General features: G+C 53.2%; 1 protein-coding gene across 2 annotated transcripts in view; it reads left to right on the top strand.

Moving 5' to 3' along the window:
• KCNIP3 (potassium voltage-gated channel interacting protein 3) overlaps positions 1-27,593 on the top strand; it is an 88,263-nt gene that overhangs the window by 5,054 nt on the left and 55,616 nt on the right. For both annotated transcript variants that reach the window (XM_059893435.1, XM_059893433.1), the window contains exon 2: positions 9,544-9,709. In XM_059893435.1, the coding sequence (XP_059749418.1) occupies positions 9,544-9,709 (166 nt within the window). The remainder of the gene's footprint in view (positions 1-9,543; positions 9,710-27,593) is intronic.

The following is a 27,593-nucleotide window of genomic DNA, read 5'->3' as shown; positions in this document are numbered from 1 at the left end:
GAGGCAGCCCCAGCCCCATCCTCCCACCCCGGGAAGGAGGGAGATTGCGAACCCCAGACTCCTTCCTCCCACAGACAAGGCCCAGAATTTCCTATCCGGTGGGATAAGCCCTCTAAACCTTAGCTGCACTTTCAGATTGGCTGAGGAGCTTTATAAAAATAGAGCAGCACAGACCCCACTGAATCAATAATGCAGCCCCCGGGTGGGCAGAGGTGAGGAAGTCTCCCAGGTGATTCTGATGTGCAGCCAGCTGAGCAGAGGGAGTTGGGTGTCCCCGCTGATGTCACTGGGCCCTGGGCTTGGCCCTGCCCCTTGCACTGAGCATCAGAAGGGTGAAGAATAGTGCTAATCACTCCTGCTTGGGGGGGTTGTACATGTCACCTCGTTTAACCTTCTCCATAGTCCCGTGAAGCCCTGTTATTATCCCCATTTTACAGATGAGCAAACTGAGGATCAGGGTGGTCAAGTACTCTGTCCAACGTGGCCCAGCCAGGAGGTGAGGGTCCAGGATTCAAGTCCTTGTCTGGCTGACCACAGACCTCTTCCCACTGTACTGACTGAAATAACGTCAACCAGCTTGAAATTCCCCCTCCTCAGCTAAGTGTGTCTTCTGAACCAGCATCCAGTGGGTCCTGGTGGCTCTTATGAAACTCTTCATGCTGTGTCTCATGCATAAATGCCTGTAAACATTTGGGAGAAGTTAGCTGTGCCTTTTGCATATGCATTGACTCAATAACATTGCCTCTGAGGAAGGGAGCCTGGATGTTCTCGCCCCAAAGACTGCCGCGTGCCCACAGGTCACCTCTGCCGCGCCTTCCCTGAGATGCTCTTTGGGGGTTCTCTGGAGCCCAGCGGGCGAGAACCACAGAAACTGAGCCAGCTGCGCAATGGTCTGGCCTTGGAGTGCCCCTGACGGCCTGACAGATGGGCTTCCACAGGACGGAGCTGTGCACGCTGGGCATGGGGCAGTGGGCAGGGACAGCCGCCCTGTGGACTGCTGGCTTTTCTGGGGGCCTGGTGGGGGTGAGGAGCCACAAGGTGGGCTGTCCCGGTCCAGGTCCCAGTGGTTTGTTTAAAATGATCTGGCCTCTTTCTATGCGGTGGTGAAAACTCTCAGGTGATGGTTGAGAATGGAGTGTCCTCGTGGAGAATCTGGACCACATGTAGGGGGAGCTGGGAGGCATGAGGGGTTGTTCTGCTTCCGGTACCCATCTCCATGGTGACAATGTCACAGTTACTGAGGAGTCACCTTGACCCTTCCATCACTACCTACACCTACAGCAGATCCTAAATACTCATCACACTGATATTTCCACCACCCATCCCGCTGCCTGGGCCTGGCTCAACCCCCCACACTGTAGTCCCCTCAACTTGGGCAGCCCCCCAAGTTAGCCACTTGCCTCATTGTCCCCCAGTTCTCTTCCACACTCCACCAGACCTTTCACCTTTCACCTTTCACCAGAAAGGTTGTTTCACCTTTCTGAAACAACTCTGACTGACACTAGCCTGGACTTGGGTGGGAAAGAGGAGCTGGGGTCAGGGTGTGCCCTGGCAGCGGGAGGCTAACCCACACCCCCCAACTGGCAGGTCTGAGAACCATCTAGAACAGTGCTGGCCAATAGAAATGCATTACAAGGCACAGGTATCATTTTAAATGGTCCGGCAGACACATTAAAGAAAGTAAAAAAAATATATTTTTAATAATATATTTTATTTAACCCAATGTAAATATTATTTCAACGTGTAATCAATATAAAAATTATTAATGAGCTATTTTACACTCTACTAAGAAGGATTTGAAACCCAGTGTGTATTTGCACTGATGGCACATCTGAATTTGGACTAACCCCATTTCAAATGTTCAGTAGTCACATGCGGGGAGTGGTCACTGTACGGGACACCTCAGTCCGTGCTCAGACTCCAAATTTCCTAGCTGTTTGTACTCTGCCTTCACCGATTTGGTTTTATCTGCCGCAACCTGTGCTATTGTTTCTTATTTTTCCTTTAAATTAACTCACATTTTAAATTTCAGTAAGCTCATTTAAAAGGGAATCTGTAAATCATTATCGTAAAAGGAGAGCTAGTAGCAGTCGCTGAGGTAACCATAACAACGCCATGAAAACAAAACAACGGCATTAAATTCCAGCTCCTCCCACCCTCCCCCGCTATGTGGGCTGCTGAGTCTCAGAGCTGGAGCTAGAGGGATGCTGCGGGCACCCAGAGTCTACGTCATGCCCTGTACCAGGCACGAGATTCTCCCAGGTGCTCCACCCCCTCCAGCCAAAGCCCAGCAGGACACACCTGAAGGTGAACAAGTTGGTTGACCCCTTGTTGCCCTTGGCGGAGAGAGGACACACACCACGGGTAACGGGGTGAGCTTGGTGAGAGGGTGTGAGAAAGTCCTATTACAGGATTTGGGCTTCAGCTGGGCAATTTGCAGGAGGGCCTACGGAACCTCGAAAGATTGGTGTGAGCGTTAAATAAAGCACCCAGCTCAGTACCTGCTGGAAAGTAGGTGCATCGCCAGTGCAGTGCCCTTTCTGTCCCTCCTCTGCTCCCCACAGACCCGGGGACTTGGAAGGAAGCTGAGACCTGCCCTTGGACCCCACCGGCCGGGCAGGAGCTGCAAGTCTGGGGTGAGTGGGCGGAAATGGCTCCGACCACCTGCAGCCCCTGCCCTGAGGGAACCTTGTGAGCCTCCAAGGAGACTGCAGGTCCCCGGGGCCAGCCTAGGGCCATTTCTGGGACCTGGCCCACAATGCTTACATGGCCAGATGTACTGCTGGGGACGCTGTGTGACCTCAGGCCCCAGATCTTCTGGCTTCACTGGTCTCTGCCACCCAACTCTGCCCATCCCCTGAGGCCCATGGAGGATGGAGGGATGGCTCCATCCGCTGTTAAAATGCATCAGGCAAGAGCAGGAGGGGAGAAGGTCTCAGGCAAATTATGGAGAGAGCATTAGGGGGCTTTCACCGGGGCATTTTAGGGTATTTATTGAGGGTTTTGTGTGTGTTTGGATTTTTTGAGTATTCTTTTTTTTGTATGTACGAGAGTATTTTTTTAATGGGAACTTTATTGAGATCATTGTAGACTCACTTGCAGTTGTAAGAAATAAAACAGCCCCTAAGGCTGGACAGGAGTAAAGACGCAGACGTAGAGAATGGACTTGAGGACACGGGGAGGGGGAAGGGTAAGCTGGGACGAAGTGAGAGAGTGGCATGGACATATATACACTACCAAACGTAAAATAGATAGCTAGTGGGAAGCAGCTGCATAGCACAGGGAGATCAGCTCGGTGCTTTGTGACCACCTAGAGGGGTGGGATAGGGAGGGTGGGAGGGAGATGCAAGAGGAGGAGATATGGGGACATATGTGTATGTATAGCTGATTCACTTTGTTATACAGCAGAAACTAACACACCATTGTAAAGCAATCCTACTCCAATAAAGATGTAAAATAAAAGAAAGTAAAACAGCCCCTAAGTACCCTTTTCCCAGTTTTATAATACATGCACTCGTGTGTGTGTGTGTGTGTGTGTGTGTGTGTGTGTAGTGCTGCTCACTTTTATCACATGTCGATTTGTGTTTCCACCACCACAGTCGCGACACAGAACAGTTCCATCACCACGAGGACCCCTCGTGTTGCCCTTTTATAGCCACACCCACCTCCCCCCTTCCACGTCTCCCCCCATCCTTAACCCCTGGCCCACTAATCTGTTCCATTTCTAAAATGTCATTGTAAAATGTTGTATAAATAGAATCATATAGTATGTGACCTTTTGAGATTTTAGCGGTTCCCATGGTACGAGTGATATCTCCTTATGGTTTTATTTGCATTTCCCTGATGGCTAATGATGTGGAACAACTTTTCATGGGCTTATTTGCCACCTGTATGTCTTCCTCGGTGAAATGCCTGTGCCTGTCTTTTGCCCGTTTTCTAACTGGATGCTTTGTTGTTTTACTGTTGAGTTTTGGACGTGAGGGTCTCTTGGGTGTCGGGCTCTGTGATGGGGAAGAGCAGCTCACACAACAGGCCAGGGCCAGCTCGCAGAGCTGACATTCCAGGAGAAAGAGAAGGAAATGCACCGGGGTAAACAAATAAATAGGGTAGGTTCAAAAGCAGTGTGCTGGGAAGCACAGCAGGTGTTGATATGGATGATGAATGGCAACCTAGAGAGAAGGGTCTCCCAGCACCTGGTCTGACTGAGGCCTGACAGGGAGAAGGAGTCAGCCTTGAATGTACAGGAGGAGTGTGCAGGGGAGGGGGGAGGAGTGTGCAGGGGAGGTGGGGAGGAGTGTGCAGGGGGAGGGGGAGGAGTGTGCAGGGGAGGGGGGAGGAGTGTGCAGGGGAGGGGGAGGAGTGTGCAGGGGGAGGGGGAGGAGTGGGCAGGGGGAGGGGGAGGAGTGGGCAGTGGAGGGGGAGGAGTGTGCAGGGGAGGGGGGAGGAGTGTGCAGGGGGAGGGGGAGGAGTGGGCAGGGGGAGGGGGGGGAGTGGGCAGTGGAGGGGGAGGAGTGTGCAGGGGAGGGGGGAGGAGTGTGCAGGGGGAGGGGGAGGAGTGGGCAGGGGGAGGGGGAGGAGTGGGCAGTGGAGGGGGAGGAGTGTGCAGGGGGAGGGGGAAGAGTGTGCAGGGGGAGGGGGAGGAGTGTGCAGGGGGAGGGGGAGGAGTGTGCAGGGGGAGGGGGGAGGAGTGTGGAGGGGAGGTGGGAGGAGTGTGGAGGGGAGGGGAGGAGTGTGCAGGGGGAGGAGGAGGAGTGTGCAGTGGAGGGGGAGGAGTGTGCAGGGGAGGTGGGAGGAGTGTGCAGGGGAGGGGGAGGAGTGTGCAGGGGGAGGGGGAGGAGTGTGCAGGGGAGGGGGGAGGAGTGTGCAGGGGAGGGGGAGGAGTGTGCAGTGGAGGGGGAGGAGTGTGCAGGGGGAGGGGGAGGAGTGTGCAGGGGAGGGGGGAGGAGTGTGCAGGGGAGGGGGAGGAGTGTGCAGGGGAGGGGGAGGAGTGTGCAGGGGGAGGGGGAGGAGTGGGCAGGGGGAGGGGGAGGAGTGGGCAGTGGAGGGGGAGGAGTGTGCAGGGGGAGGGGGAGGAGTGTGCAGGGGGAGGGAGAGGAGTGTGCAGGGGGAGGGGGGAGGAGTGTGCAGGGGAGGGGGGAGGTATGTGCAGGGGGAGGGGGAGGAGTGTGCAGGGGGAGGGGGAGGAGTGTGCAGGGGAGGGGGAGGAGTGTGCAGGGGAGGGGGAGGAGTGTGGAGGTGGGGGGAGAGGTGTGTGGTGGAGGAGCAACAGGTGCAGAGCTGTGAGATGCTCAAGCCGGGCGGGCGGGCACGTGCAGAACAGATGAGGCGGGCAGTGGAGGTGAGATGGGCTCACAGGGTCAGGCGGGATTGATTGAGGGGTTTGCAGGCCCGCACAAGGCCCTGGGTTTTACTGACATGCAGCAGAAGCCCCTGGGGCCTCAAAGCAGGCTGGCCAGGGATTCATTTGTGTTGCAGTCTCCTCGCCAACCCAGGCCTCCTCAGCTCTGTCACCTCCCTGCACAGAAGCTTCAGGGAGTGAGGTGGTGTCACCTCGCGGGGCTCCCTCCTTCGATGCCCGAGAGCCCCCATTCAGGAGGAGGGAGTCCGGAGTGGCCACTAACGTTCCCTGACAGCCCCGGCAGACCCTCCTTCAGACAGATGAGTGTCAACCAGTCATGAGGTTGAGCCGGTGGTCCCTTCCCCGGCCTCCTCCCTCCCCCACCTTCTGCTGGGCCAAGTACTCGGGCCTCGGCCCCTCCTGGCACTTGTGTGGCCCTGCTCGTGCCCAGCCACCGTGGGCCCTTCCTCTCCTCGCTGTCAGGACCCCCTCACCCATTTCAAGTGGGAGGCCATCCCGGGCCCTGCCTGTGGGCCTCACAGCGGGGTCCTGGCCCTCAGCCAGCTGGAGGACATGGCCCAGGGCTCCTCCACCCTCGTCCAACCCTCTCCGCCAGGAGAGGTACTCCTTAGCCTGGGACATTAGTAAACCGTTACTCTGACATGGTTGGGGGGCTTGGGAGCCCCTCCCCATCTTCCAAGGCCTGTCAGGGGCCTGGCCCAGGAAAGCTAAGCAGCACAGCCTGTGGCCAAGACTGCCTGAACTTTGGAACCGGGAGGCCATGAGTGCAGTGTGGCCGTGGCATGCCCCCAAGCTTCTCTGAGACTTAGTTTCCTCATCTTTAAAATGGGCATGGTGTTGCCAACCTCCTGGGATTGTCATGACAACGAGGTGACCTTAAGGCCCAGAATAGACATGCATGAGGGGGGCTCTCAGCCCTGCCCTGTGGGCCCTCCTAGCCGTCCCAGGAGGACAGAACCCCGGGCCATCGGCTGGGTCTCCCCACATCAGCTCAGGCCTGGCTGCAAGACAGAGTGCCCAGGACTAGCCTCAGGCTCTGCCAGGGCGGCCCCTGCCAGCAGCGCCAGCGCCGTCCTGAGATGGGGGGTGGGGTCCCTACAGACAGCTCCTGCCTGAGATGCTGAGGGCCACCTCAGTTTCTCCCTCTGCTCTTCTCTCCTAAGCCCATATGCAGAGCCTACAGCAAAGAGTTCAGGAAATAATGAAGCACCAGCTGCCCGTCTTCCCCCTACCCACCTCCTGGACCAAAAGAAAGACTTTATTCATCGAGGCTATTTCTCTCCTTAAGCAGATCATTAATAATGGAGAAGGTCTCTCTCTCTCTGACAGCCTGGGCAGTGCCTGTGCGCACGTGTGTGTGTGTATGGATGTGTGTGTGTGCATGTGCGTGTGTGTGTGGATGTGCGTGTGTGTGCATGCATGTGCGTGCATGTGTGTGCGTGTGTATAGGGTGCCTCCCTCAGCATCCCTGGCACCCTGGGGCCCCTGGCCAACCCCGCTCACCCCCTCTTTCTGCCCCATTGGGATGGTGAGTGCCCACCCTAACTGCAGCTCTGGGCACCACTAACACCCCCCCCCCCCATTGGCAAGCTGAGCCTTGGAGAAGAGGAGGAATGTGGCGGGTGCCGCCGAGGGTGTGTCTTGGGGAGGTGGCTTGCGGGGGTGTTGACTACAGGAGGGAAAACCGGCAGCTGGGACCTGGCTGGGAAGGTCCTGAAAGTCAGGATAAGGGGTTTGGATGTTGCCCTGTCTAGGCGGCCACTTCACCAAACGCTGACCAGGAGGCCAACCGCCCAGCCCCAAATGTGGACGGGCCTCATGGGGTCATGAGCCAACTCAGCACCTGGAGGGTTCTCCCTCCTAACCAGAGCCTGCAGGAGGCAATGCGCCAGCCTCCCCTCACCTGGGCATTCGCACAAACTCCACAATTTAGGGGATATTTGTAGGGTTTTTCTTATTCCTCAAGTTCAGGAAAGCCTCCACAGAGGGCATGAAAGAATCTAAAAGGCCAGAAGCTTGCTTTCCCAGCTCTCCTCGCAGCCAGGGATTAGGCATATGACCTGGGCTGGGACAATCTGACCCCTCTGCTCTTGACCTTGAACCTGGAACTAGTGCCTCAACTGAGACTCCCCCAGCAGCAGCCTCCAGGTTCCAGGGGCAGCAGGGCCATCACGCCAGTGGGGGGTCCCAGGCCCAGTGCCCCTGGGATGGCAGTGCTAGCCCCTGGGTCGTGCTATTCAGCAGCAGCGGAGGTGCCCTTGCTGTCCCATGGGTGACCGTGGCTCAGGTCTGGCTATCCAGCCTCCTGCTTTTTGCTCTGGTCTGTCTTCCCAGCCTGGCTCTCTGTCCTTCCCGGGGAGGACTGGCCTGGGCTCCCCACTGCTGATTCCTTTCCAGTTACCATCAGCCTGGGTCCGTCTCTCTGCTCCTTGTACCTGAGAACCTGACCGAGGCAGGGGCTGCGCTGGGGTCTCTGCATCTGCAGAACTTGCTCGAATGTACATCTGTTTGTGATTTATTTCGGACACCCATATACTCTTCAGGACTGTACAAATGTAGCACACGTGAAACCCCACAACCCTGGAAGGACATCACCAACCCGTCACCCCATTGGCCATTGTCCTGGCCAATCAACCCACCCACTCAGAACTGGTACCCACGGGGGTGCGCTGCTTCCTCCCACGTCTGGAGCTCAGGCCGCGCATCCCAGGTACCACGAACCTGGGGCTACCTGTGGCAGCGACCCAACGGGCCAAGCCACACCTATGGCACAGCCGCCCCAAGCAGGAGGCATGGCACAAGGGCAGCAAACCAGACTCAACAGATGCCCAGAGGGCCATCCTGCTGCCAGCCTGGGCACTGAGGATGGTGGGCCACTGGCAGGTCAGGTGAGGGCGCTCAAAATATTGATGTAGGAAAACAAATCTCACCACTCCGGGCCTCCACTGTGACCCGGGCTGTCCTTTCCCTAGCCACACTCACGGCCCAGCATCTTAACCTCCCACCCACAGCTCCTCCTCCAAGATTCTACCCGTCAGTATTGTTTTTTGGGATTTTTTTTAAGACTTTATTGAATTTGTTACAATACTGCTTCTGTTTCATGTTTTGGCTTTTTGGCGGTGAGGCATGAGGGATCTTAGTTCCCCGACCAGGGGACCAGGGATTGAACCTGCACCCCCTGCATTAGGTGAAGTCTTAACCACTGGACCACCAGGGAAGTCCCTCCCCCATCAGTTGTTTGAGTTGTTTCTTCAGATGGTTGCACAGAGTACGGTAGTGGGTTGCATCCATGTGCCCCCTCCTGGGGAGGTCCTCGGGCCTTTGATGCGGCCTCGGTTTGCCTCAGGGTGAAAAAAGATCGAGGGCTCTGGGGTGAAGCGAGGAGGCCAACTTTGCTGTGTGACCCTGTGCAGATCTGCTGCCCTCTCTGGGCTTTAGTCAGTGAGGGGTTTGGACTGTGGTCTCTAAGGGACTGTCTGGCTCTGACAACCAGGCCCGTGCCAGGGTCCGGGGTGTTGATGAGCAAGTCTGGACCCTCACCTCCCTCCTTCCAGGGACCCCATCACGTAACAGACCAGGGTGCCTAGTGGGCGAAACGCTGCCCATAGACCCTGCCTTCAATCGGGAGTTCTTCCAGCAAATTCCCACTGCACAGTCCGTGCTGTTGTGGAACTATCGATGTAAGGACAGACTCAACTCCCTCAGCTTTAGAAGCCAGGGGGGCTTCATGGGGGAGGTGACTTGCTAGCGGGATCTTAAAGCATGAGCAGGGCTCCAGTGTGGAAGGGGTGTGTTCACAGAGCAGCCTGGTGTGGCTGGTGGGGAGTGTGTGTGGGAACACAGGGTGCACAGAGCCCCACGGTGGCCTTTAACGTCATTCTCAACACACTCCTCCAGCTTGGATCACTGGCGCAGCTTTTTCTAGCGGACACTGTCTGTGCCTGCAAGGTGGCCTCGCCACGCAGTGACCAAGGGCTCTTGGAGAGAGAGTGGGGCTGCTAAGAAACCGGGCAGGAGATGACCAGGGGCGGGGGCAGCAGTGGGACTGCGGGCTCCTGGCATGCATCCCTGAAAGGCAAGACCCTGGGTGGAGTGAAGGACGGCCTCAGGGCTGGCCTGGGGACGATCTGGCGGTCCCCTTGGGGAGCAAGGGCTCAGGGCCACTCTGCCTGTTCCTGCTGCAGGAGGTGATGAAGGTGTCAGACGGCAGTCTCCTGGGGGATCCCGGGCGCACACCGCTGAGCAAGAAGGAGGGCGTTAAGTGGCAGCGGCCGAGGCTCACCCGCCAGGCACTGATGCGGTGCTGCCTGGTGAAGTGGATCCTGTCCAGCACAGCCCCGCAGGGCTCAGGTAGGGGTTGGGCTGGCTGGGAAGAAGGTGGGGGTCTGTTCTGAGCGCAGAGACCTACCCTGGGACCCCAGCCTGGGCCACACCACCTCTGCCTCTGCGGGGACATGTTTCTATTCATTCACGCCTGTTCCCATTCATCGGTGCCTGCTGCACGCAGGGTGCTGACCTCAAGGCGGGACCCAGGGAGGTGGGGACAGATCGTTAGGACCATGCTGGAATTTTCCCAGCTGGGAGGATGGAGCGGGTCTTCAGAGCCTCGCCGGCCGGGTGACCTTGGGTGACACAGTCTTCCTTTCTAAGTCCTCTGTGAAAAGGGGGGCTGATACTCACCTGCAGGGTGCTAACACATGCAGGAGCCTGGTGAAGAGAAGGCCTGGGCTTCAGCCCCTCCTCGGTCCTGCCCAGTGCAGCCCAGGGGCTGGGGCTGGCTCTTTACCTCATGCTGCGTTCTGGGAGTTTGTGGCAGAAATGACTGGCCGGCACTTGCTGTTGGCGATATTTGGTGTCTGTGATGCAGTAAGAGATGCAGAGGGGACCTCATGCAACCCCTGTACTCTCACACACATACCACACACTCACACCTGTGCACACCCACCAAGCACATGTGGGTGCACACACATCACACACAGGTGTGTGCGCCGCACAGACACACACACCATGCACACTCCTGTGACCACACACATAGGCGTGCATGAGACTCTGCCTCTTTGACTTTAAGGAAAAGGTGCAGACTTGGATCCTGAGAGCTGTGTCTTGTTCCTTGTCTCAGACACTGTGTTTTCCAGGGAGCCTCAGTCCCCTTGCCTGGAGAATGGGTATATTCATGGCCCCAGCCTCCCAGGCTTGATGGGGGTGGGGCCAGCAGTGTGTGCAGGCCAGGCCCCTGTCCTTTACCTGCACACCCACTCTAGGGTGCTCCCAGCATGATTCCAGTTCCCTCCCTTCTGCTTCCCTGAGCCCCTGCCACCTGTGCTGCTTCGCCACCCTTTTCTGACCGTTCTCTTCCCCAGAACAGCCTCCATGGAGGCCCTGGGGCCTGTGAATACACGTGTGGGGTCCATGTGCGCTCTCTCTCTCCAGCTTCTTGGGACGACGCAGAAACATGAGGTTACTACAATTTCATACAAACAGCTTAACTGGGAAGCTGACATCTTCACAGGGCTGTTTTTCTGCAGCAGAGTAAAAGCAATTGTTTTCCATTAGGGTAGGAACAGGGAGCAGAGGTGAGCTGTGGCGCCCTCGTGTGGCCGGCCTTGTGCGCCCGACGGGCTCGGGTCTGCTCTGATGGACCCAGCCTCGCCTCACTGGAGGCTCAGATTCTTTTTTATTTTTTTAGATTTACGATCTGAAGAATTTTATTTTATTTATTTATTTATTTATTTTTATACAGGTTCTTATTAGTCATCAATTTTATACACATCAGTGTATACATGTCAATCCCAATTGCCCAATTCATCACACCACCACCAATTTTATTGAAGTATAGTTGATTTACCATGTTGTGTTAATTTCTGCTGTACAGCAAAGTGACTCAGTTATACATATATATATTCTTTTTCATATTCTTTCCATTATGGTTTATCACAGGAGTTCCCTGTGCTCTACAGTAGGACCTTGTTTATCCATTCTATATATACTAGTTTCCATCTGCTAATCCCAAACTCCCAATCCCTTCCCTCCTCCACCTCACCTCCCCCCTTGGCAACCACAAGGCTGTTCTCTATGTCTGTGATTCTCTTTCTGTTTTGTAGATAAGTTCATTTGTGTCGTATTTTAGATTCCACATATAAGTGACATCACATGGTATTTGTCTTTGTCTGACTTACTTCACTTAGTACGATAATCTCCAGGTCCATCCATGTTGCTGCAAATGGCATCATTTCGTTCTTTGTTTTGGCTGAGTAGTATTCCATTGCATATATATGTACATCACGTCTTCTTTCTCCATTCATTCGACGCTCAAATTCTTACCGGCCTGCATCTCCAGGGTCTTCCTGGCAGCAGCTCAGGCTCCTCCTTTTCCTCCTGTGTATCCTGCAGCCCCTCCGTGACCCCAGTGTCTGTCTCTCCCTCCCCTGTCCTCGGCATCCAGCACCCACCCCACTCCCAGGCCTCTCTCCTGCTGAGCCCTGGCTCCAGCTTCCAACTTCCAGCAGAAACATCTGGCACACGGTGGTCTTCAGGATGGGGCTGGGGTGTGGTGTGCCTCCCTTGCTGAGGCCTTTTGCACACCTGAGCGTGCGTGGACACGGGGAAGAGCAAGCCCGGGGGGCAGGCTGGGTGTGTCTGGGGTCACAACGAGAGGAAACGGGGCCGAGGGGACCACGCCCACAGGTCCCACCTTGAGCTCGGTGGGCTCCTAGATGGCAGCGTCTATTCCCGTCAGCTCCTTCTAGAGCCGTGTGGAAGCCTTTGCTGAATGGCTGGTCACGGCCATGCAGCAGTGGGGGCGGGGAAGGGGTGCAGGGCCCAGGAACCACCAAGGGCTCTGCCCAGCCCTGCCCATTCCCCTGGTGACATGTTTACCAGACACCCTGCCAGGCCATGTGGAACACGGAAAACGCGATCCTTAGTTGTGTGAGGCTGGCACGGAGGGTCACTCTGTTTTACTAAAAGAGCAGACCGACTCTCAGGAAGGTCACACGAGTCAGCGGGTCCCAAGGGTCAGGGGCTGAGCGAGGTCTCTGACCTGGAGCGTCTTCCATATGCTGCGGGCAGGGCGCCCACCCTGATGTGTGTCTTCCCTGACTTTTCTCTCGGGAGCTGCGGGATCAGGAAGGTCACACGAGTCAGCGGGTCCCACGGGTCAGGGGTGAGCGAGGTCTCTGACCTGGAGCGTCTTCCATATGCTGCGGGCAGGGCGCCCACCCTGATGTGTGCCTTCCCTGACTTTTCTCTCGGGAGCTGCGGGATCAGGAAGGTCACACGAGTCAGCGGGTCCCACGGGTCAGGGGTGAGCGAGGTCTCTGACCTGGAGCGTCTTCCATATGCTGCGGGCAGGGCGCCCACCCTGATGTGTGTCTTCCCTGACTTTTCTCTCGGGAGCTGCGGGATCAGGAAGGTCACACGAGTCAGCGGGTCCCACGGGTCAGGGGTGAGCGAGGTCTCTGACCTGGAGCGTCTTCCATATGCTGCGGGCAGGGCGCCCACCCTGACGTGTGCCTTCCCTGACTTTTCTCTCGGGAGCTGCGGGAAGCGGGGCTCGGGGTCTGCGGAGGCAGCAGCCGCCCTCCCGGGCAGAGGAGCCGGGACCCCAGTGCACCCCTCTCTCCACTGAGCATTGCTCCCGGGCCTGAGCTCTGCAGTCCCATCACATCCCTTGAGGACACCTTGCTCACACCAAGGGCTCCGTGTGCTCGTGAAATGATCAGCCATGCGCAGACGAGGTGCCTCTGCTCCTTCAGGAGCCTCCCGGGGCTCTGGGTGCAGAGGACAATCGCGCCATTCAGTGTAGCTCTGTCCCCGCGCTCAGCCGGGCCCAGCTGGGTGTCCTGGGCTGGCGCCTGCGGAAGGCGGGCAGGTGGCCGGGACACTGCACCCTTGTTGGCGATAGGGGTGGTTTCCATTCAGCAGAAGTGGCCTGAGCCACAGATTTCTGGGACATCTTGGAGCAGGAGCCAGGGAGCGTGGCCCAGTGGAACACGAGGCTGTCCTGAGCCTCGGCAACTCGGCAAGGAGGGGGCGGGACTCAGGGACCGGGTGGCACGAGGACAGGGGGCCGGGCCAGCTGCTGCTGCTGTGCCCTGGGGGTCACCCCTGGGCTGTAAAAGCCCCAACACGGAGTCGGGAGCCAGTCAGCAGCGGTGGCCTTTAAGATGGGTGGGCCCGGGACCGGGCAGCTCAGAGCCGTTGGCGTGGCCTCCAGAAGTGCATCCCTCCCCAACGCTGGGAGGCCGTCCTCAGTGACCCAGAGGCTGGCACTCTGCGCTGCTCTGCTTATCTCCCCGGCACCCGAAAGTCCTTCCTATCAGAATGTCAGGCCCCCTCTCCAGGGGCACGGCTGAGCCACCAAGCGGACAGACCCCCTTCTCAAGTCTGGCTCCCACGAGGACAGTGGGACTGGGTGCCTTTAACTGTAAGCCTGGAATAATAATGTCACCCACAGAGTAACCTGGGGTCTTTGTGGCAGACACCTGAATCCAGGCTGGCTGGTTTAAGCAGAGAGGCATTTACTCTCGGCTGTTGGGAAGTCTGCAGAAACTCTACAGGGCCAGAGAAGGAGGCCTGGATGTGACAAGGCCAGGGCCCTGCCTGCCGCTATGGGAAACGCCCCATGTCCCAGCGCATTCCGGTAGAGACGCCGGAGCTGCAGCCACATGCTCCTGTGTGACACACAGTGTGACCATTCCCCACACAAAGGGACACATTCCTGCCCCTTCCCCCAAAGTGGAGACCCAGATTCTCAGCCACCGCATCCACCTCTGGGAGATACTCATCTCTCCTGGGGTTTTGTCACCCCCATGTAAAATCATAAAGTCACCACCACCACCACCAGCACGCATGATAAAAGAGTGGTAGTAGATACCAAATGTGAAATAGATAGCTAGTGGGAAGCAGCCGCATAGCACAGGGAGATCAGCTCCGTGCTTTGTGACCACCTAGAGGGGTGGGATAGGGAGGGTGGGAGGGAGACGCAAGAGGGAGGAGATATGGGGATATATGTATACGTATAGCTGATTCACTTTGTTATACAGCAGAAACTAACACAACATTGTAAAGCAATTATACTCCAATAAAGATGTTAAAAAAAAAAGAGTGGTAGTAGAAAGGTACGGGGATGAAAAGGTAAATTAGCTTGTCTATAATACATAAGGATATATAACTACATACTAACAGATTTTTTTTAATTAAAAAAAATTTATTTATTTATTTGGCTGTGTTGGGTCTTAGTTGTGGCACGCGGGATCTCCGTTGAGGCATGTGGGATCTTTCGTTGTGGCGCTCGTACTTCTCTCTAGGTGTGGCATGAGGGTTTTCTCTCTCTAGTTGTGGCGCATGGGCTCTGTAGTTTGCAGCACGTGAGCTCTCTCATTGGGGCGCTTGTGGCGCGTGGGCTTAGTTGCTCCGAGGCATGTGGGATCTTAGCTCCCCGACCAGGGATCGAACCCACGTCCCCTGCATTGGAAGGCGGATTCTTTACCACTGGACCACCAGGGAAGTCCCTAACAGAATTTTAATGTGTTTGAAGCACCAAGATATACTCAATATCATGTTTCAAAGTGAGATGCCAGATCAGGTGCAAATTTTCAAGGATTTATCTGAAAACTGTATATGGCTTTTGAAGCTTTTACCCTTATCAAAAGTATAGAAAGTTGAATGGTTAGAGCCTGGAGGGAAGATGATTTGTGAAGAGGATTTCTCTGGAGAGTTCAGCCCCCCAGTGTGAAGGAGAGATGCTTCAGTTACCTTTTGTTACCTAACAAAATACCCGCAAATGTAGTGGCTTAAAACAACCACCATTTTTTTCTCCCCATTCTGTGGGTCAGGCATTTGGGCGGGCCCCCCTACCTTCCCCCCGGATGGTTCTTCTACTCCACATGGCATCAGTTGTGATTACTCACTTGCCTTTGCTTAGCTGGTGACTGGGCTGGGCTGGGAGGTTCAGGAAGGTTCCACCCACACGTCTGGTGCCTCAGTGCCTGTCTTTCTCCACATGGCTGCTTGAGCATCCTCACAGCATGGTGGACTCAGGTACAAGCCGGCTGACTTCCAGGAAGGGATGTTCCAATAAGTAAGGCAGAGAGTTCTTGAGGCCGAGGCTCTAGAACTCACACAGCATCACTTCTGCTGCATGCTATTGGTCAAAACAATCATAGGCTCAGCCTAGTGGAGGAGAAATAGACTACTTTTCTGTGGAATTGCAGTATGAAATCTGTGGCCATTTTAATCCACCACAGGGCCCTCAGCTAAGAACCAACCCATGGTGGAGTGATCCAAACTCTCATTCTTGAGGGATCTGAGCCCTTGGTCATCCTACCTATTACCCCACCCCCCCCCCACTTTGATCCCTGTATTTGGCAATATGAATAGGTTGCGTGGTGAATTCACTAGGTCTGAGATATAGTTCCCATCCTCCACCCCATGTAGGGGTAACACCTTCTCCCCTGGATAATCAGCATCATTCATCCCAGCCAACGCCCTTTCATGTCAGTTGGCCTGAGTGGTGTGAGGAGCCCCGCATGGCCAGGTGACAGTCTCAGCTTCCAGTTCAGCAGATGCACTGGTGTCTCCCCTTTGGGGAAGCATTCTTCTTCTTCTTCTTCTTCTTCTTCTTCTTCTTCTTCTTCTTCTTCTTCTTCTTCTTTTTTTTTTTTTTGGCTGCGCAGTGCGGCATGCGGGATCTTAGTTCCCTGACCAGGGATCGAACCCACGCCGCCTGCATTGGGAGCGCAGAGTCTTAACCACTGGACCGCCAGGGAAGTCCCAGCATTCTTCTTTAGGGATCTAAAACCTCTTATCCAGAGCCCAAAGTATTGGAGATGAGAAGCAAAAATGCTGCAAGTGTGTGGTTGGGGGCTGGTGCTTCCCTTGGTTCTGGACCCATTCTCCTGGCTGGAGGAGGAACAGCATATGCGGTGGTACATCCAGGACAGCGCCTGAATCTCACAACTGGCAGTGGAACCAGTGTACAGTGGGCTCTTTCGCGGTTCTGGAAGTCCAACCGCGTCTGGGCGTGGGGGATAGGAGGAGGCCCGTGGGTCTTGTAAGCACTGGCCTTTGGCCACAATTCTTTGCTGTAAACTGAGTCTTTGGGTCAGTAACAATGATGTGTGGGACACAGTGATGGGCCGTGTTGTTGGCAGAAGCAAGGTGGGCAGAAAGCGAGGTCTGTGTTCAGAATGAATGTCAATTCCAGAAAGAGTAAATGATGGTCCCTGCCAGGGTGGAGCTGACCTGCCACCTGGTGGCTGGATTGTCACCCTGCTGGCAGGCTGGGCACCCGACAACAGCTGTAGCCAGATCAGCCCGGTGAGGGGAAGTTCATTTCTTGGACCCATGAGTAATCTTAGTCCCCCATGGCCCTTTGTTCATGGCCAGGAATACGGTCTGACTGATGTGCACGGACAGGCCATCTCGTCCACCAGGCTCTCAGCGCCTCCTCAGGCCTGGTTGCCCTTTGGACAACATCCACAAAGGGCTGTGACATCCTCACACCTCCTAGTCAGCACTCCTCCAGCCTTCTTCCCTCCACCTCCTTGACCCCTGAACGCATGCTTAGTACTCACCACTGAGTCAATGTCAATCTGTACCTCGGGCCACCCCTCCTTCCAGACAAGCAGATGGACTCAGCGTTCTGCCCACCAGGAAGATTTCCCTTCTCCACTGCCCTTCCCCTCTGAGTGGGCTGCCAGGTCAACTTTGAGTTGGTGCCAGCATTTCTTGCAGCTCTGTCTATAAATTACATACACGTGCTTTTCCTCCTCAAACGGTCTCAGGGACTCCCCATGAGGCCACAGGTGTGGGTTGAGGGGAAGGTGGCAATGCAGCTGTTACCATGGGGGTCTGAGCCCCGTGTATGAGCAGACACCTACCTGAGCCTTCTAGACCCCCGACCCTGAGCTTATACATAGCACCTGTGTGTGATGGTGGTGTGCTGTGCATGCCCCTTTAGAGCTGGGGGAGAGGTGGACACTCAATTCCTGATGGGCAGCTCAGGTCTCAGGGTCACCTGGTGTCCCACAGTCAGGCCTTCCATCTCCCCGAGGGCCCAGGAGTGAGCCAGAAGTAGTGTCAAAAGAAGAAGAGATTTTTGCAAAAGAAAGCATGGCTTTGCTCAAAAGCAGAGGCTCCTATCGGGGCCTACCCTGGGCCCTGCAGAGCACCCTAACTTTCCACAGACACACTGTGCGCCATTGAATGTGCTGGGTCATCAGGCCCAAGGGGAGAGCTGCTTGTACGCAGCCTGGACCTGCTGCACAGCCTTTGCTTGTGCTTGGAGACAGTCTGGAGCAGCACAGCACCTGTGGTACACAAGAAGCCCCTTGTGTACGTCCTTTCACTGGCTAGGAGTGCAAGGTACAACAGTTGGTCTTTCACTTTGGAAGGAATGTTTTTACTTGCCTGCCAACAGAAACCCCAAACAACAGTGGCTTAATTTAGACAGAGGTATGTATCTCCTATCTGAGAAATCTGGGCTAGGCAGTGGCTGGCACTGGTTTAGCAGCTTGGGGATATCAGAGTCAAGGTCTTTGGGGTTTTTTGCTTCTTCCCTCACAGTTGCAAAGTTGTTGCTCTGGCTCCAGCCATCATGGCTTTGTTCCCGACAAGAGAAAGGAGAAATCAGGGGAAAGGAGGAAGTGGTAATGCCTACGTCAGGAAAGCAACACTCTCACAGAAATCTCTGGAAGATTTATGCTTACATTTTACTGGCTAGAACTGAGCCACGCTGACTGCAAGGAAGGCGGGGGATGGCGTTTTTTTTTCAAGCTGGGCACATTTCCACCCCCAACGAAATCTGAATTCTGTAGGTGAAAGAGCAGAGGAGAATGCTGCAGTGCTGTTCTCCACCACACGTACGTAGCTCATGGGGTTGTTTTGATGCCCAGAAGGGCCTCAGCGAGCTGCCTGCGCACACCGGGTGCTCCGAGAATGTGGGCTGTGGGTCTTCAGCAACGCCTGCTCCAGTCACATCCTTGGTTTTTCCTTATCCCCCTCAACACAGGGATCCCTTCCCATCTCCCCTTTCTCCACTCCACAGAGGCACCCGCCGGGCTGGGACTGGGGTCAGTGAGCAGAGGGCAGGGGTGAAGAGCTAGCCGAAGGCCAAGACCCCACTCATCCCCCAGCTCTGCCCAGGGTCCCTGGCCCCTGAGCCTCCTGGGCAGGGGGTGGGTGGATGGGAGCAGGACTGTTCCCTTTCGGGCTGCACAGAAGCCCCAGGACCTGGATGAGGCCCCTTTGCAGTGAGATCACACCCTCAGCTGAAAATCACACCAGTGGCACCTCCCCCATTGTTGCTGGGAGCTCAAGAGCAGTGCCCACCCCCGCCCTCATGCCCTCCCAGCCCAGGAAGCTGCAGGAGCCCTTCTGCCTCCAGGGAGAGTGAGCACCTGGGTCCCGAGGAGCCAGGGGAGGGGCCGGCCCTGGGGCAGGAGCAGGGCTGACCCCGGCCGGGCACTGGCCGGCCCCCGGGGGCTCTGGGCTGGGCTGAGGGGCAGGCGGCCCTGGGAAAGGCCGAGAGAGGGCAGAGGGCAGGGACAGAGCTCGGAGGAGAGAAGGACAGGCCAGAGAGGCCGAGACACGGAGGGACAGGCTGAGACCCACAGGACTGGTACTGAGACTGAGCGACAGACCAGAGGCGGGAGAGAGAGAGAGTTCTAGAGGAAAGACTGAGTGCCAGGCTGGGGAGACGCAGGCAGAGGAGGCCCAGAGCAGGCTTGGGGTGGGGGGGCCGGTACTGTGGCTGGTTGGGCAGAGCGAGGGCAGGAGAAGGGCCCCTGGGCCAGGCCTGGCGAGGGCGGGTCGCGGCGAGGCCCCTGGCCGGGCCCAGGGCGCTGCCCTGAGGCTGCAGGTGTGCCAGCACGGCTGCAAGAGACACCTGGGCAACGTCATCAGCTTCTCCTTCCGCTTCATCTCTGGGAAGCTGGCTCGAGGAGAGGACTGCTCTGGCAGGACTGGGGACAAGGGGGCAGGAAGGGGCAGGCTTGGGGTTTAAAACTGTGCCCACCTTGAATGGGGCAGGGGTGACGGGGGACAGCGGTCCTGAGAGGAGGACTGGAAGGGACGCCCAGCCCTAGAGTCCTGTGCTGTGACCGGTGGGCAGCGAGTGCCAAGGCGGGCCTCCCGCACCCGTGGGTCTGGGGAGGGCAAGCAGGCGGGAAGAGGGCTTCCTTCTCCAGGGCGCGCCAACTCAGGCACAGCGAGCATAGGCTGGGAGGGAGCTGGCGGCTCTCAGGCCGGGGGTCCTCTCCCCTCTTCCCTCCCTCACTGGGGACCTCTCTCCTCCCTCAGCAAAGACAGATATGACATCTGTAGCAAGGATTAAATAAAACGAGCAAGCGTGTAGAAAGGCCTGTGTCTAGAAAGTGCTCAATCAGTGATAGCCATCTTTCAAAATCTATAAAACCCACCAACGTGGAATTTCTAGCAGGGGCGCAGCGGGGGGCTCCCCTGGAGCCTGTGCTCTCAGACTCGGGCCTGCGGAGGAGCCCTGAGTGGGAGTGAGTCCAAGCAGGCTGGGTGGGTCCCACTGCCCCTCTGCCTCCCTGCCTGCCCCACCCCGAGCCAGGTGCTCAAGGGCGGAGCAGGACCTCGTCCCGGGCTGGGCCATGCGGACCATGCAGACCAGGCACAGGGAGGGGGGCTCCTGCGTCTGGGGTCCTGCAGTTTCCTTGGCAGGACGCCCCAGGAAGGGGTGGTGTCAAGAGCTTCAGACCCTGGAAGGAGAGACCCTCAGCGGCTTGGGTCTTGTGTGTCCTTTCGTTCTATCCTGTTTTTGGAAGGATGCGAAGGAAGCTAAAGAAATCACATGATTCCCTAAAGAGAAATCAAATTGAATCTCTAAAACATAAAGATGAGGCAGTGTAGACATGTGACATGTTGGCTTTTCAGCCAAAGCTGAAAGCTGCTCATGGACACTGAGGGACAAAGGACCGAGGCCGAGCGGGGCTGGGCTGGAAAACCTGACCTTTGTGCCCTCTCCAGGGGCGGGTCCCCCATCTTGTTCCCTGCCCTGTCCCGAGTGCCTAGCACAGAGCTTGGTGCTTGCCTAGCACAGGCCCCAAATACTTGTCAAATTAATGAAGGCTATTTTAAGAAGGATCAAAATTAAAAATTGAGCGTATAATCAATCATCTCAAAATCGGTCGAATAATAATGGTTTAAAACCCTCAAAAGCAATAATAAATCTCTAGGAATCAGAAGACAGGATTCTGATACAGTGATGGTTTGCAGAGGGAGCTCAGATGGGAATGTGAGTCTAAGGCAGAGGGGCAACCTCAGGGACCTCCGGGGGGCACTTGGACCACTGCCGCTGCTGGGAATGGGAGCCCAGGGTCACCCCGGGCTTTTCAAAAGAAGGGAAATCCCATCTCTGCTCACCATGCCTCTAAGCCCTGCCTCCCAGCTGCTGAGAATTCCCCTCTCCAGGCTGTCATTTTGGGGGAGGATGGAACTTTGAAGATGGTGGTCCTTGAAGAGAGATGCCTGGGGGCTGGGCCCAGGGGCAGAGGGAGGTGCCTGGAGTTTCAGAAGCCTCTGGCCATGATCCTTCTAGCCACTCCCACGTGCTCCTGCTGGCTGGTGATTTGGAGCATCTCTCCTGCCCACACTGAGCCCCCTCCTCATCTGTCCAACCCGGCAGGGGTGTAGGGAACGGCACCTGCTCCGCAGGGCGTCTGGAAGGGTCAGTGAGCGCCCTGGCTTAGTGGAGTTTCAATCCATGGGCGTCTTTACTGCTGGTAGCTTTATGCACCTTTTCTAAACCTTTTTACCCGTCTGATACCCCTGCAGGCTCATGGGTGCTTTCTCCTGCTCCCTCTGTCTCAGTCTTTCTAGAAAGGGAAGGAGGATACTGCAGGTCTGTGTCACCTAAGGGTGCAGTCTGCCTCCCGGGCCTCAGGTCCCTCATCTGACAACAATCACAAAGGCCTGGGCTTGCTGGTCCCCCTCTGAGCCCCTTCCAGCTCCGGGGAATGCTGGTTCCGGGATTCACAGGATGGCCAGGGTGGGAGGAGCTGCCTGGGAGCAGGAAGCGGGGAGGTGAGACGTGGGCGGCTGCTAAAGCACAAATACTTGACATCAACGTATGAAATAAGTCAGAGGAAGCGCAGCTCTTTGTCACCTCTGAGCCTTTCAGTTTGCTCTGTGGAATTGCTCTTCCCGGCCCTTCAGATGAAATTCTGTGCACATCCTGTGGTCATCTTTCAGGTGTTAGCGGGTACTCAGGGAAGCCTTAGAGCTCCAGACCTTCATTCACCCCGGAATCCCCTCCCCCTGACTCATTTCAGGCTTAAGGCTGGAGCAAGAGGGCAGGGCGTGGGCATCTCTGAGCATCTCTTCTCTTTCTCCACTCTGCTCCCGCTGGGTGCCGGGGCCAGGCCAATGCCACCGCCCAGTGGTTGTTTATCAAGCCCAACTGTTGAGACTTCCCCTCTCCAGGCAGTCTTTCTTGGAGGAGGATGGGCCCCCAGCTCTCTTCCACTGGGTCCAAGGGAGCCCTGCAGAAACACACCCTCTGCCTCCATGACTGCTGCTATGTGGGTATCCACGGCCCTCCCATCACCCTGGCTACTTCTGGCCAGTGTAGCCATGACCATCACCCTGACCTCTTCCAGGTGTGGGTCCGACCGACCTGGCCCTGCATCCCCCAGACTCCAGGGACACGTGCCCAGATCCCCACAGGCTTCTCAGAAGCCCCTCACTTGGACAGAGGACCAAAGCCCCCCTGTGGGAGGAGGAGGGGTGACACCCCAGCACACCAACCAGCCTTTCCAGAGACATTCCCTTCCTTTGCCTCTCCAACCTTTCTCTTCTCCGGGTGAGGAGGGGTGAGTCACAGAGTCAGTTTCTCAGTCCCCTAGTGTGACCTGCAGAGCTGGTCTTGGCCTTTGGACCTCTGCCCAAACTCAACAGGGAAAAATCACATTTAATACCTGGACATGAGACATGGAGTCCACACTAAGACGGGGAGAGCCCTGTCTTCTGGGCCTCTCACCGCACCCCTGCAGCAGGCCCGGGGCTTCCAGGGACAAGGCAGGTATGGGGCAGAGGCTGGGAGGGGCCAGGAGAGAGGGCTTGGGCTCCAGATTGAGATAGCAGAGACCCAAGGTTACAGACAAAGTTGGGCACAGCTGGCTTGAATTGTCAAAGCATCATTCTCGATGTGTTAAAAATATCATTCTCCTACAAATAGACAGCGTGTGTCAGGTTCTATTGAAGTCCTTAATGAGGCAACCAGCAGAGTGACAAAGCTGATGCAAAAGAGAAAGAAACACAGGGAGTTCTAGAGAGGATGGAAATAAAAGGAACACGGAGGTATTACTGCTCAGGTATGAAACTAAGAAAGATCCAGGGCAGTGAAACCACCACCCTCTGCCACAGAGAAGAGGAAATCATCACATCTTATCAGCTTTACAGGCTTGTACAACGTCTGGGCCCTAATCAATTGCACTGCTTAGTTCTGCTGCCCTGGCCAGTCAGATGCCCTGGGCAGGCACTGGACAATGGCCCAGCAGGGCCCGGAAGATCATGCAATGCTCTTGGGCTTTATTTCCACATTTTAAAAACAATTTTTAAACAGCAAAGAATCTTAACTCTGCCACTCATAGCTCTTAAAGGGTAAAAGGTAAAAAACACACTAAACATTTCAAGGGAGTTCCCTGGTGGCCTAGTGGTTAGGATTCTGGGCTTTCACTGCCATGGCTCGGATTCAATCCCTGGTCAGGGAACTGAGACCCCACAAGTCCTGCGGTGCAGCCAAAAAAAATTTAAGAGTTTACTTGAATTGGGTAGCACCAAACCAAAGGTGGTTAGGAGTGTTCCACTGACAGGAGCTAATGGGGAGGTTTTTATAGAGAAGATGCAGAAGCAAAGCAAAGCAAGGAAATTGACTGGTCATAGCTTAAGCAGTTGTCTTATTTGGGAGAGCCTGTCTCTGATTAGTTGTTCATAAGTTGCATTTTCTCAGATTTAAGTGTGTTGACTCTGGCTTAGGTTTTGGTTTGTTTACATAAGCTACCAAGGCCTTAGAGGTACCTCAGTCCAACAGCCTCTTGTTTAAGTACTTTAACAATTCCTCCCTTTTGGTCATCCTCTCATGCATGAGAGACTGACCAACAATTTGGTATTACTGCCACTCTCCATCACCCTCAGGGGACTTATCTCATCGTGAAATTCATAGGTTATGATGTCGGGCCATGGGAGAATTGTTTTTGCTTTTCATCTCGTCCATCTTCTTCCTGTTTCTCCATCTTGTTCCTGTTTCTGACTTACTTCACTTAGTGTGATCATCTCTAGAGCCATCTATGTTGCCACAAAAGGCATTATTTCATTCTTTTTTATGGCTGAGTGGTATTCTATTTTTTATAGAGAGAGAGACCATCTGATGTACTGCTGATGGCTTCAAACTTGTATTTAAGACCCCTAAGAGAACATAGGCCCCCAGGGAGACTGCGGTGGTGACTGTCGGGGGGATAATACCAAGAGACTGAGTGTGCTGCTTAGCCAGGGTCCCCATGAACCAAACCAGTTGGTATCAAGTAAATCAAAGAATGCACCTGAAGAGGCATCAACCTTTTTTAACCAAGTGGCTTGTTTGCTAATTTCCTGTATTTGAGTTTCTACTATACCAGAGTTGTTGATCCAGGTACGGCAGGAGGTCATTGCAATGGCACAGACTGCTTGTTCAGCCAGCAAATAATCTAAAGCAGTTCTGTTATCTGAAACCATTTTATCAGCTCAGAATAACCCATAAGCCAAAGAGGCATATTTTCGGGTGGCATAGTTTGTTACCCTGTGTTCCTTGCCTTTGAAATTTCTCCAAGAAGTCTCACAGTCTAGAGTTCGAGTTGGTAGATGTCTCCGTCTCTCTGAACCAGTCTCTTAGTCCTGAGAGCAGGTCAGTTCAGTGAAACAGTTGAGTCTCATTTCAGGAAGAGGTGTTGCTGGTGGGTTTCCAAAATTAAGCCTATATGGTACAAGCAATCGTATTTAATAAGACATGTTTCTATGGAAACAAAAGAAAAACAAAGGCTAATGGTTGGAACAGGTTATGTATCAGTTTCTGAGTCCAGAGGACAGCCAGTCAAGAAGATTTCTGGATGTTGGGTTCCTAGATGTTGGGCTCGAAGCATCTTTTGTAGTTTGAATGTCTCTGGTGATATCACTGGATGTTCTAGTGAACTTTCTCAGTGGATCGCACAGCAACAGGCACAAAGTTTATCCATCCGTGAGCTGGTGTGATGATTTCTCTGAAGTTCGTATCAAGTCGTTCAGCTGTAGTTTGCAGGGCTTGGGGAAAAGGACTGTTTTTGTTCTCAGAGATTCTAAGTCGGAAAGGTGGAAGAAAATTGGAAACATTAGTTTGGAGAGTTGTAGCCAGATATTGGAGGAAACTAGAAGAATTTAGGATCCAGTGCAGTTTACAGGTAGATAACAAAACCTCAAGACAATGAATCTGACCTCCACAAGGGGGTGTTAAAGTTTTCTACAGAAACATAATTTTTCTCTCTACAATTACCCCTCTAATCACAATAAGATGAATTTCTTTTCAAAATAAGTCTAGTCTCATTAAATTTGGCCTGGTTATTTGCATAAGAGCAAATAATAGTGATTTGAATAGTGATTTTATGCCTATTCTTAAATATGATATTGCATTTAAAGCTTGGTGATACCTCGGGGCTTTATTGGCTCAACCCTAGTTTATTAAATTTTTAAAAGCCTCTTTAGTCTAAGAAGCCAAGTCAAGGACTTGTCCAATTTTGTCCTGTTACAAGGAGGACAGATTCTTATTGAATTTATGCAAATACATACATTGTCATAAAAAAATAAGAATATCCAATAAGAGTTTCTGAATTCTGCAGAGATCAGGTAGAGAGAAAAAGATAAATATATACCATTTTTGTTTACAAAAGTATACTTTACCAAATTGCTGTGATATAGATTACTTAAATGAAAGGAGAAAGGGGGTTCTTTAAATCTGAAAACAAACCATTGAAAAATCAGCAATGTTTCAAAGTCATAAAATTTATAATTATCCTCATCAGTTCATTCATTCTCATGTAATTAATTCCTTTCCTTTTATTTTCCATTATGGTTTACTACAGCATATTGAATACAGTTCCCTGTGCTATACAGTAGGACCTTATTTTTTATCCATCCTATATATAATAGTTTGCATCTACTAATTCCAAACTCCCAATCCATCCCTCCTCCACCCCACCTCCCTCTTGGCAACACAAGTCTGTTCTCTATGTCTGTGAGTCTGTTTCTGTTTCATAGAAAAATTTATTTGTGTCATATTTTAGATTCCACCTATAAGTAATATCATATGATATCTGTCTTTCTCTTTCTGACTTATTTCACTTAGTATGATAATCTCTAGGGCCATCTATGTTGCTGCAAATGGCATTATTTCATTCTTTTTTATGGTTCAGTAGTATTCTATTATATATATATATATATATATATATATATATATATATATATATACCCCAATCTTCTTTATCCATTCATCTGTCAATGGACATTTAGGTTGTTTCCATGTCTTGGCTATTGTAAATAGTGCTGCGGCGAACATCGGGGTGCATGTATATTTTTGAATTAGACTTTTCTTCAGATATATGCCCAGGACTGGGATTGCTGGATCATATAGCAACTCGAGGAACCTCCATACTGTTTTCCATAGTGGCTACACCACTTTACGTTCCCACCAACACCATGTAACTAATTCTTGATTAGTACTTGACCTTGGGTCAGTAGTTTTGTGAATTCATCAGTTTCTCCATCAGAGTTCTGAAAATTCTGATTCAGTTCAGTGGTATGATCTTAAAGTTATCAGAAATCTGTACTTGTAAGAATTCTTTCCATGAATCTCTTTGAAGAGGAAGCACTTTTGCAAATGCATCAGAGTAAAGCCATAACTGTCTGTAAATGTCAAAAGACTTAAAAGTAGCCATGGCTAAATATCTGATGAGAGTTCATTATAATGCAGTTAACAAGGAATTTTTATTGTTTCTGTGACATACAACATTTTAAGATAATAACTAGAATTATGATTACATTATGCCAGGACATATCAGATCTCTAGGAATTTTATACAATTTCTCATTCTAAAACGACCAGTTATTCTGCTTTAAAACAAAATAACTCTATTTTCCCTTAAAATTGCATTTGCACACTCCATACCTTTTCGTACCAAAACACATCCTACTTTTATTGTATACAGAGTCATTTTTTTATGACTTCTTGTAGTTTTGATTATATATATTGATTAGAATTCTTAACCCTTAGAAACCTTAATTTCTAGTGAAACCAAGAAATGAGCAATTGTGGACTATCTGTTACACCAGCATTCTGTACATTGGCAAACTTATCAATACATTTCATAATTTCTGGAAGCATATTCTTCCTCATAGTGAGATAAAATACTGAAACATTAATTACTGAAAATAGGTTTATCTACTTTTGGCTTCTTATTACAGAGGGACTAAAGATATTTGGGTCTATTAATAAACATGTTTTGTGTTTCAGTATTTTATCTTATTTGAAAATTGTTTGGAAAGGCAGTCTCGTAGATGCAGTCTTTTGACCCCCTCACTCAGCCGCATGAGAATGGGCCTTGGACCCAGAACACTTTTTTACCAGGAGATAAAGAGCTCACACAGCTTGTGCTGGGCTTTTCACCTTGTATGGGAATATCCCTCCTTGTTTAACCTGCTGAATATTCCTTTGTCTCTGCTTAAAGCGTGTGCATCCTATGGTAGCTGGCCCACCCACTGTTGTATCTGTCCTCTGCAGGGAGGGGACAGGGTTCTTCCATTGTGGCATGAGAGGAGTGCTCATAGGTCAGTTGCCCTGTATCAGCTGCCAGGAGAGACCTGCTGGCCATGGGGAACCAGTCTCCATTATCAGAATCTATCTTGCTTGGTCTCTTCTCTATGTAAGTAAAGCGTTCCATCCAGTGCTTGACTGTGCTGTTTTCCTTGGAGACGCCAATAGAAGAAGATGCAGTGGGCAGAAGTGTTTAGAATCCTTCCCTGGGATTGGAAACCAGCACTCTGTGCTCTTCTCCCTTGGGACTGGTAAAAAGAATAGGTGGGCTTTGAATTGCTTCTATAGCTGCTTTTTCTGTTCTTGTAAAGACGCAATTTGAAAGGCAAGAGCAGTCGTTTTCAGTTCCTCAAAGAACTGGGTTGCAGCCTAAATGATATCAAGGGCTGGACCC

This window comes from Balaenoptera ricei, chromosome 13 (assembly GCF_028023285.1).
Source record: "Balaenoptera ricei isolate mBalRic1 chromosome 13, mBalRic1.hap2, whole genome shotgun sequence".
NCBI lineage: Eukaryota > Metazoa > Chordata > Mammalia > Artiodactyla > Balaenopteridae > Balaenoptera > Balaenoptera ricei.
Note: the sequence above shows the minus strand (reverse complement) of the source record. Positions and strands in the feature narration are given on the sequence as shown.